Source organism: Synchiropus splendidus, chromosome 1 (assembly GCF_027744825.2).
Source record: "Synchiropus splendidus isolate RoL2022-P1 chromosome 1, RoL_Sspl_1.0, whole genome shotgun sequence".
Classification (NCBI taxonomy): domain Eukaryota; kingdom Metazoa; phylum Chordata; class Actinopteri; order Syngnathiformes; family Callionymidae; genus Synchiropus; species Synchiropus splendidus.
The window spans coordinates 43705890-43722201 of NC_071334.1; the positions used below are offsets into that span (position 1 = coordinate 43705890).

The window sequence follows — 16312 nt, forward strand, 5'->3', positions numbered from 1 at the left end:
GTCAGCTGTATGCTAATTCTTGTTCCCTGGTGTCGTCACAGAGCAGCAAGTGTGTTGCTGCACTCTGTGGCTGAGATTCAAGCCCAGTGCGGTGCTTGGATTCCACAAGTCAAAGTGACTGAGATTGTGGTTACTGGTTGTGGGGGGGGGGGGGGGGGGGGGGGGGGGGGGGGGGGGGGGTGTATGAGCTGCACAAATGACCCTTTAAACATGGTGACACACTCCAATGCAAAGACACAAGCGTCTGACTTGTGATCCCCATAAGTCCGGACCAGATACTAAAATAATAAAAAACAATAAAATTCCAACGTGACCGGAATAAACTTGGAACGAGATTCAGTTTGAATATTATATTTTACTTGAGAGGCTTTGTAGTGAAACTCCCTTTAGTCTGAAACTATGTGAGAGGCAATTTCCACTGGGACCACATTTCATGTACGTGAGGGACGAACTATTACTAAGCAAATTGTATTCTCTTCCTACATCTTATCAGGCTTTTCCTTATGAAATGCGACTGGACCTAAAGCTCTATAATTGGTCCGCTCAACTTAGGAAAAGGATAGAATCTACACAGCTTGATTTAGAACTAAACCTATCTTCCTCGGCAGCTCAAATCTCTTCTCTTTATTGACAAAGTACATCATTTACGCTCTGTCAAAAACAATGTCATCATCTATAATTTGTTGTTGGTATGCAGAGATGTGAGAAGATATTTGAATTTGTCCATAGCTTAAAATCCAGATTTTCCAACCCGTAGAACATTGAACGTTGGTAAACCACGGTTTACTGAAGGCCTTTCTGACATTTCAGTGTTGCTGTCACTAGATACAGTAAATTCTTTTTGGAATTTGATAACGTTGTGATGACAACTAAATCTCTTTGAGGTTTGATCTCACAAAATATGTAACCCATTTGGAGGAATGGGGTGAGCGGTGCCGTTTTTATATCTGTATTTTATAAGTGGAAAAAAAAATCAATAAAAACATTGTTTTGTCTTGGTATTTGTTTATTATCATGATGGTTTTGGTCATATTTGTTTCGGCCGTCAGACTGGTGAATTTGTGAAGAGCCCTTCTTGTTTGTTGTTTATTTATTTATTACTTCTATTGTCATTGTTTATTTGTATTCATTTATGCTTTATTTTATTTTATTTTGTTCATTATTGCACGCTGTACCAAAGCACTTTCCTAGTTGGTGGGATCCCCTCTGACATATGCAATAAAGCTGATTCCACTGATTCCGTTTGTGACGTCACTTTCTTTGTATGTATGCCGATGCTTCGTGGACGTCTTTGATGCTTGTTGTGTACCTTTAATGTCTTTGGTATGTGTCAGTATCTTTCTTGTCAGAATCAGAATCAAATTTATTGCCATAGTCAGTGGGGATCCCACCAACTCGGAAAGTGTTTTGGATTAAAGTGCTGACAGAAAAAATAAAATAAACAAAAGGCTGCTGTGACACGTTGAATTTCCCCATCTAATCTGATTTTTCTAAAATAATAATGGCAGGAAAAATATTTTCAGAATACACAGCTGGGTTGTGAAAAACTAGCCTGTTCTGGTTTTCATTGACCTCATCAATAAAGACATGTATTTGGCTGTCGGTGGTTTTAACGGAATGTTCTTTCTAGTTCAGGCGTCTCAGTTAAAGCGCACCAGAGGATGATGAACATCTGAATTAAGACCAAAGGGGCGGGCTTCGTGTGGCACTGAGTCGGATCTGATTGGTGGATGCCAGTGCCAAAGCCGGCGGTTCGTCGTGTCAGGCGCTGATGATTGGCTGGCCGGCTGCGCGTGCACAGCAGTCGGCTTAGCCGTTTGAATGTGCGGAGGAGCGGAGGATCATTTCCATGGACCATCTGTCTCGCTGGCTGCACACACAACAAAGGAGGACACAGGATGGTGTTAGTACACGTTGGATATCTGGTTCTCCCTGTCTTCGGCTCAGTTAGAAATAGAGGTATGACTTGACGATTTTCCTTCTTTGCCGTATTCCTAACAGTCCGTCTGAATGTCTGTGCATGATGTAAACATGCGGACACCTGCTAGCGAACAGCTTCATAACCGGGCTTTAGCTCCGAGCGCGTTAGCCATGCTGCTAACTGGCGTCGCGAACACGCTCCTCGGATGTCAAGTGCTTCGTTTTGAGGAATTACAAATGGAATGTTCGCGGAGCCGCGAGCCGCATCAAATGACCGCAGCTGTCAAATGGCAGCCTCCGTTTTTATCCTCAGCTGTTCGTTACTGCGCCGTGTTTACGTTTACTGCATTTCGGCTCCGCTAGATAGTCGCCCCCCGAATGAATAGTCCGCGCTCGTGGAACGCATCGGTACAGTCTTAATCGCTTAGTCCTTCATGAAAACCTGGAAACGAAGGAAAAGGCGGCGATATCGTCGTGTTCAATTTGCCCTCCACGTAGTCTGCAGGTGATCCAGCTGTGGCCAAAATATCAATAACATCCCCATCCATTTGCTCTACGTGATGAATCTGTGATAATAACAGGAGAACATTTTGACGTGCACCAATGATTTCATTGTGCTTTTATTTGTGTTCTTTTTTCCTGTTCCATAGTATCGAGGCTGGCTCTACATTCCGCATTTCTCAGACCTTTGTCCCCCTCCATTGTGTAGCTAACGATCATCTGCTGCTGTCTGCCGTAGCCTCTGCCTGTTCTCTGCATCTAGCTGTATTGTGAATCCCTTCTTCCTCATTTCCTCTTTCCATCTGAAGACGACATTGGCATTAAAACTACCACACACAAACACAGATCTCCCACTCATACCTTCTGTGTAACCGACTAAAGAATAACACCCCTTTGTAGCTGCAGTTTGTCTTTATTTAAACTGTCATGTTGCTCTTCAGTGAATAACCCATTGTAGACTTTACTACAGACTGCCATTGTGATTCTCCCATTCAGTGTGGATAGACTACATTCTGCTGTAAATTTCTGTAAAGTGGATACATTTTGACCTCCCTGCTTCGATCACAGTCTTGACTTGATCGAATATTTGTGCAGTAAATCTACTATTTGGCTGGTCATTTCCAAAACATTTTAACAACAACAGCAACGCCTTTGTGCCTCTAACTTGGCATTTTATTTCCCCCCCACACCTTTCTACTACCATCCTCTGCTAAATCTTCCCTCCAATGCTGTCAGAATGCTATCCATTTTACAGGGATGTGTATATCCTGCACTGCTGTAGAGTTCCTTCTTAGAATCAAAATGTCTTTTTTATTCTTTGGTTGTGGTTTTTCTACCTTATGTTCTTGTATTAGAGCCTAATGCATGGTCATTTATTTATACTTTATTTTGTTTTTCCACATTGAACAGCAGATTCCAATGTAATCTTTGTGTAGAGATGTCCCTGCTGTACTGAAATGTGCTGTAAGCATACACATCTACTCATTGGATGCTGCTTCTGTTCTGTTTAACCCTACAGAGAGCATGGTCGGGCCTTGCCTTCAGTCTTTATTTGCATGATTACAGTGAAGATATGAGAAAGACCTACTCTTATTCTTACTATTATCACACAGTGCCACACATACTAATATTTTTTCTTCAATAAAGACTGTAGTTTTCTTCCTAACCGTCAGTGTGCTTCTTGCTGATTTCCATGTGTCCCCCCTTTCTCCTTCCTCCTTCCACACTGTGCTGCCACTGAGACATTTCCCCTCACTCTGTATGTGCTCTCATTTCGCAACTGTCTCAGACAGAGTTTGCTCTGCTTAATTGGAAGTAGAGGCGTCCAAATTACAATTTCTTCAAAGGCACAGAAAAAAAATTATGCAACTACTTTTGAAACACCTGCCTCCAGTTAAAGAAGCAAAACCACCTTTCTTCCATCCTCCCAAAGGCATCCATAATCACCATAGGCCACTGTGGTGAAAGAAGCATATTTTTATCCAAACTTTCTCTTCTCAACAGGGCGAACGTTTCTGCTAAAACAGCAGCCAATTGATACATTTCAATGAAAACCCAGAAGGCTCTTTCATACTTGCAGAAAATACAGTGGCGTTGCCTGCTAAACCCTGTAAAGGTTGTGAGTTCACGTGTGGTGTGGACCCATTCTGAACCAATCTGTCGCTTCTTTGTAGATCATCTCATTGGATCTGTAAGTGCAAGACCGGGGTATTGATTCAGATTTCCCAAATTCTCGATTCAGTTCTGTTTCAGTTTGGTTCCGCCATAATACAGTAAGGGCAGCCAAGTTCTTAAGCACCTCAGTTGTGAAAGAACCAAGTCCTCACAGTCACATTGCGCATAAATGTTATTGAAAAAGTGACTGAAAGGATAAAGTAAAGCATCCTGAATTTATTATTGGGCACCTGTTTGAAAAGATTGGATTGAAACTTATTACGAAATTCTGCCAATATTCCACTGGCCCTTTTTCTTCACCCAACACTTGCGCATCAAAATTTGAAAGGACACTTCATATATTCCTACACTTGTTTTTCATCTTGATTGTGAACTGGTATCCAGTTGTCTGTAGCAAAAATAAATGAAATGAAATGCTTCAATTGAAAGCATTTCTCTAATTGGCAGTTTTAAGCAAAAACTCAGCTGAATTGTTGGAGCACTTGGCAAAACAACAAATAATTTAGGTCTCATGACGGCGGCTCATGCCTCTGGGTAAATAATTAATGCGTAGCCTAATATTTAATGAACTCATTTATTGACTTCACATCCAGACTTGGCGTCATGTAAGCTGTGAACTTCAGGAATATTTTATGTAGTTCTGGTTTATTTTTTTCAGTTTTTACATCCACTTTAAAGCCCACCATCTACTTCACAGGCATATTTAAGTATCTGCCTTTCTGTTATCTGACAGCTTCGGCTTATAAATATCAATTATTCAGGGAGAGGAATAACAGTCTGCAGTATTCCTTATGTAACTGGAGCCAAATATCCGTCCAAAATAGATGTATCGTAGTCCTGTTTCTAGTGAAGCATTTCTGTGAGGCATTTGTTGTTATCGTCATGTTATTAGATCACTTGCCTTATTATGTTGCGAAATGCAAGATAGTTTGGTAGGCTGGGACTTTCATCATGACGTCCCTTTCAATGACTTCCATTTGTTTTGTCGCCAGTTCCAGACAAAGATAATGATCAATGATATCATCTGTAAAATCTGTCATTTGTGAATTGCATTAGTAATTTGCTGATGACAGATGCAGTAGAAGCAGGACAACAGTAAAAGTTACCTGAGGTAAATATAGTTCAGATTAGAAATGTCACCCTGACTTAAAGTGATCGATGTTTTTCTTTGGCTTATGTAAGATTATAGTTCCATTGATTTGATGTCCAGTCAGCAGGAATTGACACCAGGAGGTCTGCGACTGATTTGGTGGAGCTCACTTCACACTGCACCACAGCTGCAGCTCCACAGAAGCTTGGCCGTTAACATGAATGTCACAGTTTTGTCACCCATCCACCGTCCGTCCTGAGACGAGTGACGAGCACCGTCCGGGCTACGGTCTGGCGTTCCGGCATGTTGCATCCTCAGAGACCCGATTCATGTGCAGCGCGCCGTCTCTGTCTCATTTTTGCTCTTCAGTTGTCCCTGTTGATGGTGTTCAAATCACTAGTGTCAGCTGTAGTGTGCGTTACACAAAGGAAACACTGCGCACGCACACACTCCCGCAGCAGAGTGTGTCACATGGTGCCTGAGCCCTGGACCCGGCAGAAGACCGGATTACGGTTAGCGAGGAGGTGTGATTGTGAAGCTGCAGTGATGGAAGCCGGAGGGGGGGAGGGAGGAAGAGAGAGAGAGACATGTCAGACTGCTGCAGTCGCTAGTAGGCGGTGCTTACGGGCTGTCACTCACATTAGAACACCATGCCGCAGCCACGCTGTGGGGGAGGGGGTCGTCTGTGCAGCAGCCTGGATGAGGGTAACGTGTGGCTGGGTGGGGGTCTGCTGCACCAATCTGGCAGAAAGTGGGAGATAAAGCAATAAAGGCAGTGGCCCTGTGACTGGCACCGCTGCGATATGTGAACTATTCATGTTGAGATTCGGCACCTCCAGACACGTCTTTTGATATTTAGTCAGAGCGCCACGCTGGCACTGTTACCGGGTCACGGGCTTCATACAAAAGTGATGAGCAGTCTTTTACCAATCCAAACCTCAAGTCAGCCATTTCTGCTCTACTTCCTCGGCCAAATGTTGTTTTGGGTTGGCTTGCGGCCTTTGAGCTCCACTGGGCGCTGGTGTCCCCAGGCTGCCTCGCAAAGCTGACTGTCCTGGAACAGTCATCAGGATAGCGGTCACTAAGAAGTGTGACTCGGTTGTGGTGTCATCATAAGAATTCGCTTGTATGAAAGAGCTGCTTTTCACAAGTCTGCAGGGATGGTTCTTAGAATACACAGTAAAATGACTGAATAACTTTAAACCTTGTTTGGAATGCTTATGAAAATCCATTGTTTAATATAATTGATCGCAGCTTTTCGTCTGAAACTAAACGACAGGATACAGAAATCTTAATAAAATATCATAGAAGTCACCAAGCTAGAAGGAGCTTTCACTTCAGCGCCTGAAGAAGAGCCACTAATTCTGTGTTCTGGCCACGTGTTGTTTTTCATATCCCTGGCCTGGAGGACAGCGAAGGTCAATGGGTCTAGGTGTTAATAAGGGGACAAATACAGTACAACCAAGAAAGACATCACCCCAGATTGTCGATTTTCTACTTCTACTGAAACTCCAGATCCTGTGATATTCACGGTATTAATGTTTTCAGCTATTGCACATCACAAAATCTGACCTTTCAAATAGTTTTGTTGGGTCAAGGTTACGTGGTGAAGGATCAATACACGTATTTCAAATCTAAATAAATATAGCTTATATCTTCTAAGTAACAGTATGACCTTTGTGAGCTAGAAAACATACTTACAGGTGTGATCGTAAACTGCCACGAGATATTACCATTGTAAAATACAAGACTAGGTGATGGTCACATGTCTGATAATATGTCTTTATGTGATATATATTTATGCTCACACGGTGACAGTGGGAGAGAGGACCACACCAGGTGTTGAGTCAGACATGGACTTTTTTTTTTTTTTCCCTCTGCATCTAAAGAATATTTCATCATTATCATTTATATTGTCGGATACAACAGGCAAAAAATAAAAAATCAATCATGAAGGAAACGGACGGGTTTTCACGGACATGGTGTAAGTGGAACTATTAGAACCTCAAGCATCCGAGTCTCAGTGCAGACACTTAAAATGTAAGAATCACTCATTGTTAAATCTCTTTTACAGTAAGTCTTTTTGCTATATATGCCACTCCTGTCATTACAAGAATCTCGAGTCAAAGTGTTGTGGAGACAGAACTTATTTATTGAACACATTTTACTAGCGTGACACACTGCAGCTCAAGAGTTAGCGTCCCTAATGGTTAGTTCTGGAGCGGAGGAAGTTGTAGAAGTAGCTGTCCTTATCTGACCTTTCTTTCATCCCTTCTTCTCCAAACACATTTTCCAATTTGCTTGACCTTTTGCAAAACTAAAGGCTTGGGCACTTTCATGATAATGCCACTATAATGATTTCAAGTGGATCCTGTGGTCTAAATGAAAAGCACTATTTTTGTGATTGGTGTTGTCCGGAGCGAATCTTCGCCGTTTGGGAGAAAAGGGCGTCTGCTGGGTCCTCCATGTCCGTGTCACCCGTCTGTGGTGTCTCTGTCTTCTGTGATTGGCAGTTTTGTTTTGAGTGTGGCAGCTGGGAGCCGCACCATGTTCTTGTCCAGTGAGATCTCTACGCTCTGTCCGTGTGAGTGCTCACCAGAGATCTTATTTCCTGCAGGAGCTCACTTCACCAGGCATCAACACAGCCATGCTACCTCCTGTCGACACTTTCATCTGGGCGCTCCGCAGGCGCCCATCTCAGCAGAGTTTCCTTTAGGTCACGCCAGCCAGCCCCCACAGACGGGCCTGGCCCCCCAACTTTCCCCGGGACATCACCCGCCCCTCACTGCCCTGCCTGCCGCCCCGCAGTTTCAGGATGTGCCCGGGCCTCCATTTCTACCTCAGGCCTTACACCAGCAATACCTCATCCAGCAGCAGCTTCTGGAAGCGCAGCACCGCCGGATTCTCCCCCACTCCAGGTACGTTTAGGGGATCACTTGACATCTAAGTCATCCTATATTCATGGCTGTAGGACTTATTTCACATTTGGTTTGGCCTTTATTGTCTGAAAATTACACCAAGGCTTTTGGATTTTTTATAAATGTATTTATTTTATTGTTATTAATTAAAAAAGGGGGGAACTAAATCATTCTTATAATATTTTCTCTCCGATTCAGTTTTGAGTTTTGCTGAATTGAAGAAATGAATAAAACAAATCCAAACCAAAACTAAATAATGTGGCATTACTATTTCAAAAATACCACAGTACTTGTTAATACATAGATCAGATTTATACATAGACTTTATTCATCTCACAGAAGGGAAATTCAACTTTCTTTCGTTGACAAATTATTTCATATCAAGTGATAATTATCTGAAGATTATTTTCCTAATCATCTCTTTACATTCATTCTGTACACTGAAAAGTGCATGTCAAGTCTAAACAAGTATAACTATTATAATATTTTTAAAATAAAAACCCAAATTGCTAAGATTGAATTGGACTTTATTTTTATTGCTATTGTCATTTTAAATTCTCTTTTGTATGTTGGAACAAAGGAAAACTTTTTTTGTGGTAAATCAAACAATATTCCTGCTCCACAAAACTCTCTCCAAAAGTTAGGTGAACCATTTGAGGAATTTTTTTTCCTTCCATCTTGCAAACTGCAAACACACTTTTTGCGACAGCTGTTATGCACGAAATATATCTGAAAGTCCATCGTTGCTTCACATAGAAGAACACAGGAGCGGATGCCCATCAACCCTCACCGGTTGCGGCCGGGCTACGAGTACTCCCCTCCCCTTCACGTTCCTCAGCCAATGACACAGCAGCCGCGGTACCTGGCCGAGGGCACTGACTGGTGAGTCACAGCTGAAGATTAAGCAGAGTCCAACAAAGATGGGAAGTGGTTTCATCTGCTGTGATGTCTGAATGTTGCTGCAGGGATCTGAGCGTTGACGCTGGCCTGCCTCACCACCAGTATCAGCTGCAGCAGCTACCACAGCACTATCAGCATTACTTGGCCTCTCCCAGGATGCACCACTTCCCCAGAAACACGTCCTCTGCACAGGTGGTGAGTCGGCCCTCCACCGTCCTTACCGTTTCAATGGCCAGACATGCTGTCAAGTCCAACTTCAAATTACTGCTGCTCAACGTGAACTGAAGTCACAACGGTCCCTCCACAGGTCGTTCATGAAATCAGAAACTACCCTTACCCCCAGCTGCACCTTCTGGCCCTCCAAAGTCTGAATCCTTCAAGGCACGCAACCGCTGTCCGGGAAAGCTACGAGGTACTTTTTTTATTTTTTTTTTTCAAAGATTACATGATGCTAACCTTTTCCAAAATATCACCAGGAGCTGCTGCAGTTGGAGGACCGATTGGGAAGTGTGAACAGAGGAGCAGTTCAGACGACGATAGAGAGATTCACCTTCCCACACAAGTACAAGAAGGTAACCAGCTGGGAAACAATCATGATGACAAAGTGTTCTTCAAACTCTTCAGCTTTTTCTTGTCGCTCTGCAATCTGACCTGCCAACAGAGGAAGCCCCTGCAGCTAAAGATTGGGGAGGAGGAGGAGGAGATGGATGTGGACGAGAAATGTACCATCTGTTTGTCAATGCTGGAGGACGGAGAAGATGTTAGGTGAGAAACACCAAGTGGCTCGGTGTCACAGAACAACCTGACGCATGATAAACTGTCAGAACATGCACTGCGTCTCTGGTTCCCGCCCCTGAATGTTCAGTTTGTTTTGTTGGGCTGGAGCACCTAGACTCACTTTTAGCCATAACCGACCGGTTAAGAAATGGAAACTGGGGCAAGGATGGTCGTGATGTCGCTCGAAGGTGTAGCGGATTGTTGCAACAATGTGGAAATGCCAATGTGACCAGATAAACGGACGTGCCGGGGGTGTGATGTTGAAGTGGGTCTGGGAGAGATTGAGAGACTTCAAAGTATTTTTACTCACATCTCTACGTACTCTAACATAATTCCAATAAATGATACAGTGGGACTTCAAAATTCCAACAGTCATAAGTAAATTTGAGAAAACTTCAACTGTTAAACTCCAGATTTTCTCAGTATTCGATGTAATTGCGCTGTACCCGGACACAGCAGTGGGTGTGTGGAGTGAGAGGATGGAGACAACAGGTTTTTGAATTGTTCAATGTAGTTTCTGGCGACTCACTTCCTGGACTTTTTATTCTGCTACTGCATTTACGACCAGCGGCGCATGTTCCAATGCGGCGACCCACCTGTATAGCTGGTTTTGTGTGAGCAGTTGGTCAGAGACGTTGTCTGGAATCCTGTCCCATGGAGGCAGGAGTCTGCAGCTGAAAGAAGTGTGATGACTTCACTGCTGATGTAACCTGTGTTTGATGAATCCAGTCCCATTTGTAGGTGGCTTTCACTTGATTCGTTTGTATTTATTGGTTCTCATGAAGCAAGGATTGACTTCCCATGATCTCTTATGGAGAACATGGTATTGAAAGTCAAACTTTTCAAGATTGCGATGGCTTCAGGAGCATATTACATCAGAGTTTGAGCTCCCACTGTGCAAGTAAAGACATGTCTGCTAAAAGTGAATGGATTATCTGTGGCTAATATTGTTCTGTCGCAAGTACGTTGATGAAGCGTGTCTCAAAGAGTGCCGGCCTCCAGCTAAGATTGGAGTGAGTCCTGCGGGACAAATGTCTGCGTCTCAGGTTCAGAGCAGATGGAGCCTCAGCTGTCACGGAGACGTGTGGGATTGATGACTCAGCAGAAGTCGCGGCTGCATGCCTGAATGACCCGAATTAACTCTCCCTCTGGACGGCTCCACGAGACGGAGACTCGTATTTCCCGACCTGACTGCACAGTAACCCAGTGTTTTTCTGTCTTGCAGGAGATTACCCTGCATGCACCTCTTCCATCAGGGCTGCGTGGACCAGTGGCTGGCCACCAGCAGGAAGTGTCCAATCTGTCGCGTGGACATCGAAACACAGCTGAACCCTGACAGCTGATGAGATTTAACCTCCTCCCGCCTTCCCTGTCAATCACCTCCGTGTGGTTCCAGCTTTCTTCCACTCCGGCCAGGACAGCCGCTTCATCCCGCCCCTCCTCCACCCCACCAGCCCCCTCCCCACACGCAGTTGGGTGCTTTGCCAAATGTCTCTAGACGTCATGTGACATCATCTCCTTTCTGACTGTCGCTTTACTGAGCCAAGCCAGGTTTACTAACCGCACGAGAGGCCTCGAAGGTTTCTCTTTACGTAGAAGCACATCCTTCTGGAAGCAAAACACACACACACACACACACACACACACACACACACACACACCCACACACACACACACACACACACACACACACACACACTTGCATACTCATGTACACAGGGTTTACTTGTAGCTTGCTGGGGTGTTGTTGCTGTTGTGGTCTTGTACTGTAGGTAGCCTCGGGCTGTGTAGCATGTCCTTAAAGCCATGACTCAATGTCCTGAGAGCAGAATACACCTAACCCTCCCAGCTGGCTACTTACTCTCTTTCTATATATATATATATATGAATATATATATCAATATATATATATTTCTCTTTTCAATCAAATAAATACTCTGCCACGCAAGAAAGCTTATCAGACACTAAACGCCATGTTTACCTGAAGATCATTTGTGGTCGTAGTAGAGTAGCAGTAAGTGAAATCTGGTGTTTCCTCATGAGAGAAGAGTGTTTTTGTCATGCAGCTTTGACATTTTTGCAATACAGGCGTGCGTTTACTCTGGGTTGGTGTCTTGTGAGATGGTGCCCAGTCGCGTGTTTGAACTTAAAATAAGTGTTTTTGCTACCAAAATGCATTTTTGTCACGTTGTAGTTTGACCTAATGTGCAGCTTCACACTCGTGAAAGTGTCTAACTGATGAGGGAATCGTGTGAAACCTGAGCCGCACTCACACTTGGATAAACTGGGTCCGTCTCACAGCAGAGCTCCGCAGTGGTCTCGTGCATGACTGTGATGATACGTCACAAGTGCTAGCGTTAGCGCCGTTTTATTTCTCATTGTTGTCTCAGTTGTACCTTACGTGTCATCGCACTGCTGTCGAAAACGCAGACTTCATTTACCGATTGGCTACCGTTTCTTTTTCAATGCAATGAATCATAGTTCCGATATGTTGCCGCTCTGACTGAACCCAGAACCTTTCTCAATTGAACTTGCTAAGCGACGCACACATTTCCAAACTGATGTGTGAGTTTTTGTTGGCTAGCTGTCCAGGTCTCATGCCAACCCTATTCTTAAAAGGCTCAGAGGGTGACAAACCTGACGTTGCCGGTGTATGGGCTAAGCTAAGCATCAGATATTATGGAAGTTAAAAAAAACATATGGAAACTTAGAATGACCTCCCTCAAAGAATGAAAAAAAAAAACAGATTGATATCGCCTGTTAGAGGAGTGATAGCCAGGGATGGTTTCGTAAACATACATTGTGTTTGACTGTTTAATGTCTGGGTGAAACGCCACACTTCCGACATGCTACGGCGCGGCACAGATTGCCAACTGTGAGTGCGACTTGCAACACTAGCTAGGTTCCGTGCATGGCTACATAGGAATGCGTATCACACACACAAAGCCAAAAAAAAGAAGCTGCAGAATGTTGTTGGAGAAAGACTTAGCTGCTCGTGTACCTGTGGCTCACCTGGCGCCAAGCCAGCGGCAGAACAGCGTGCTCTGAAATCTGCATGTTCTGGTTCCAAACGGTACAGAAACGGCTGTGCATGACTTCATCCGAGCTGTGACGATCCACACTAACTACAAAAAGAAGAAAAGAACTGTCAGTGGCTGTGTCGCTGACTTGTAGCGTACGACTGGATCCTCTCTTTAATGTTTACCTTATTGCCTAAAGAACAAGCACATGTGACAATAGTTATATAGCAACAAGCATTTTCTCTGTTGGTTTCTATTTAGGTCTAGATTCATGCAGCAGTGTTTTGGCAGCGAGAGAAGCTTGCGTATTGATCGTGCGTGTTGGTGTGACAGACCTCCCCTCGTGGTTGCTATGCTGGTTGCTATGCTGTAGAAGATGTAGAATGTGGTGCGACGGAGGCAGCTTCTCTCTCACAGTGCACACAGACAAGAGACGATACATTCAGGCTGTCGACTCCACTGGAAAAGTGGTGGCTACATTTGTGTTTTTAACCCTTTCCGTTCCTGTTATTACAAGCCTTTAGGACCCTCACTGTCCTCTGCACTGTGATAGTATTAACGCTCGGCCTGCCCGGCTCGAGTTCAATCCAGATTCCGGATCCTGGTCTTGTGCACTGCCAGTGTTGACACTGCCTCCTCCTGTAGTGGAGTCATCTGTGACGAAGTTTTCATAGTTTACACAGGGTGTTGTCAGTTGAGATGCCTTAAGTATTTAACAATCATAATTTATGACTAACTGTAGATATGGTGTATTTAATTTTTATATGATTTTTTTTTTCTTCCTTTGATGGGGTGACTATTTATTTATTTAGAAATAACTGAAAATACTACGAAAAAAAACAATTACCTCATTTTGCGTTGTTTTAAATGGGAATGCTTTGCATGCAGTTGTATCTTCTTGGAAGACAAAAAAGATCCGCTGTTAATTCTACATGAGCTGGCTGTGTGATGTTTACTGTCCCAGGCTGAGCTACTGAGCCCCCATCGCCTCCCCGACCCTCACCCTTCCTCTCCCTCCCACTCCGAGGCGGTGTCCACGCTGCGTACTGTAACTTCATTGGAAAATACAATTGGAAAATCACTTCACTTCACTCAGCCCTACATTGAATGCTATCTGGGAAATATGCGAGTATGTCTGCGGTGACAAACAGAATAGGTTTTCATTTCACAACCCACCGGATGTCTATACTCTAAAAGTACTTATGAAGTGTACTTTTTTGTTTTCTGCTTTACCAGTTTGGCTGCTAGTAATGCTGACCGTTAGCAACTTTGCTGTCTTTCTTTTAGCTAACACATTCCGTCTCGCCTTTAAGTTACAAAAAAGTTCCCCTATGTTCTGAAAAGCAGTCCGAAAAAAACCTGCTTGTTTTTATGCGTCTTAATCAGTTCAGATTGTTAAAAGGTTGTGGTGGCATTCCTACGCTCTGAAATTGGAATCGTCTAAACAAGTATCTTGGACCAGAACTTCGCAGAAATCTGGACCGCTGTCCATGATGCCAGTGACAGTGTAGATATTGCCATAAAGAAACGTTTAACTGTTTAACTTTTTTGCTTTCAGATGAAAGTGATTTCTCATTTGCCGGGCCTGTTTAAGGAAAAAAGAATAGCAATGTCATTAGTTCCTGTGCATCACAACCCCGTACCTTTTGTCATGTACTTCAGGCAGAGGCATTTGTTGACATGGGTACATCAAAGCACCAGACTGCCGGAAGTGATGATCCCACTTGTGACACCATTTGTCACTGAAGTGGAGCTCACCAGTACATTTCATCCTCTCATTCACTTTAATGGGGTGCGATTCAAGCGTCATTTTGTGTGTTCTCACCAAGCCTGGCTGGGTTTACTCCGGGCTCGGCACTTTTCTCGCACTGTCCAAAGACAAACGGAAAAACTCGAGACTTTAAAGGACCAAATATATTGCTGATTCTTTAAAGCTGCCCCTGACACACCCAAGATTCGTGTCTTCAACCGTTCCTCTGACGTAGTTGCGTGGACTCGCCTCGCCTCGCTCATGTGGTGCTGTGGATCTTAGTTACATTCCATTCAATGCAATTCCTGCCCCCCTCCTCCCTCCTCTCTACGCTGTGATGATGTAGTGGACAAATTGCAATGAAGTGACTCTGGTTTTAGTTTGTGATCTTTGTTTCTTTGCACTTGCTGTTTGAACATGGGAACCCTCTCACTGGCAACAAAATGTAGTTTAGATTGAAACGTCGTCTCACGATGCACTATGGGTCTTAAAACGCTCTCTTCCCTTGTGTTGCTTTACTCTCTCTCGTCCATTAACAAGTGCCTCGCTTTAGTGTGTTTGGAGATCTTTCCATTCAACTGGAACCATCGAAACAATCAACCCGCGACGCCTCCATGCCTTAGTGGTTGCACAATTGTGGGTCATGACAAGACAAGGTCCTTTAAAAAGCCATTTTCCTAAAAAAAGAAAATAGAAAAAAAGAAAAGAAAACCCGTAGCTGTTGGTCTGAATTGACACACTGGAAGTAGTTCTAACAAAGAGGCATGTTTCATGTTGGGCTTTCTCTCCTCTTCTCTCCTCTTTTTTTTCACTCTGCCGTCCATCTCTCTTCTCAGCGTCTCCGCAAGGATTACAAAGCACAACCTTTTTCTAAAATGCATGTTTTCTCAGGTTTCTCGACGGTGTAAAATATATACAAAGATTATAAACACATTTTGTTGCTGCTTGAATCTGAAGGAGGATAAAAAAAAAGCCCCAAAAAGTGCCAGTGAAAGGGCTGCCGCCATCCTCGTGTGAAAATCTGCTGTTTTAGCTGTGACTGCGCAATGTTTCTCTCTATAGGATGTTTTATCTGAAAATAGAACTATTTATCATTAATATTGAAGCAATAGTGCATTAATGAGTGTGTTGATGCTGACATGAATGAGCATATTATGAGTCAATGTTAGATTCACATGTGGTGAAATTTTGTACTTAATTTATTATTTGCTACTAATAATATTGATGATTTCAAAAAGTTGCATTGCTAAACCCAAACTCTTCTGTTTTGTATTTTATTTTGTTTCATGGCTTGTATATTCTCCTTTTGTATGTGCTCTTTTTGTAATAAATTGGATAAAAGGGACTTTTCATGTCATGTCGTTTTGATCAACTGTAATTCACATGTGCGATGGAATTCTTCTTCTTCTTCTTCTTCCAGCTTCTCCCTTCAGGGGTGGCCACAGCGGATCACCTTCCTCCATCTCACCCTGTCCTCTGCTTCCTCTTCTCTCAAACCTACAAACCTCATGTCCTCCTTCACCACCTCCATCAATCTCCTCTTTGGCCTTCCTCTCCACCTTCTGCCTGGCAGTTCCAACCTCAACATCTTCCTACCAATGTACTGGCTCTCTCTCCTCTGTACATGTCCAAACCATCTCCATCTAGCCTCTCTGACTTTGTCTCCTAAACACCTGAGCACATGTGCTGTCCCTCTGATCTACTGCTTCCTGATCCTATCCATCCTGCTCACTCCCAGAGAGAAGCTCAGCATCTTCATCTC

General features: G+C 43.7%; 1 protein-coding gene across 1 annotated transcript; it reads left to right on the forward strand.

The window, feature by feature from the left end:
- Positions 1–1668: 1668 nt before the first annotated feature.
- Positions 1669–15888, forward strand: rnf165a (ring finger protein 165a). Its single transcript, XM_053849118.1, has 8 exons — positions 1669–1959; positions 7803–8103; positions 8860–8985; positions 9069–9198; positions 9311–9415; positions 9480–9575; positions 9665–9768; positions 11006–15888. The coding sequence occupies exons 1-8, from the start codon at positions 1899–1901 to the stop codon at positions 11121–11123; spliced, it is 1041 nt and encodes a 346-aa protein (XP_053705093.1). The 5' UTR covers positions 1669–1898; the 3' UTR covers positions 11124–15888.
- The last annotated feature ends 424 nt before the right edge of the window (positions 15889–16312 follow it).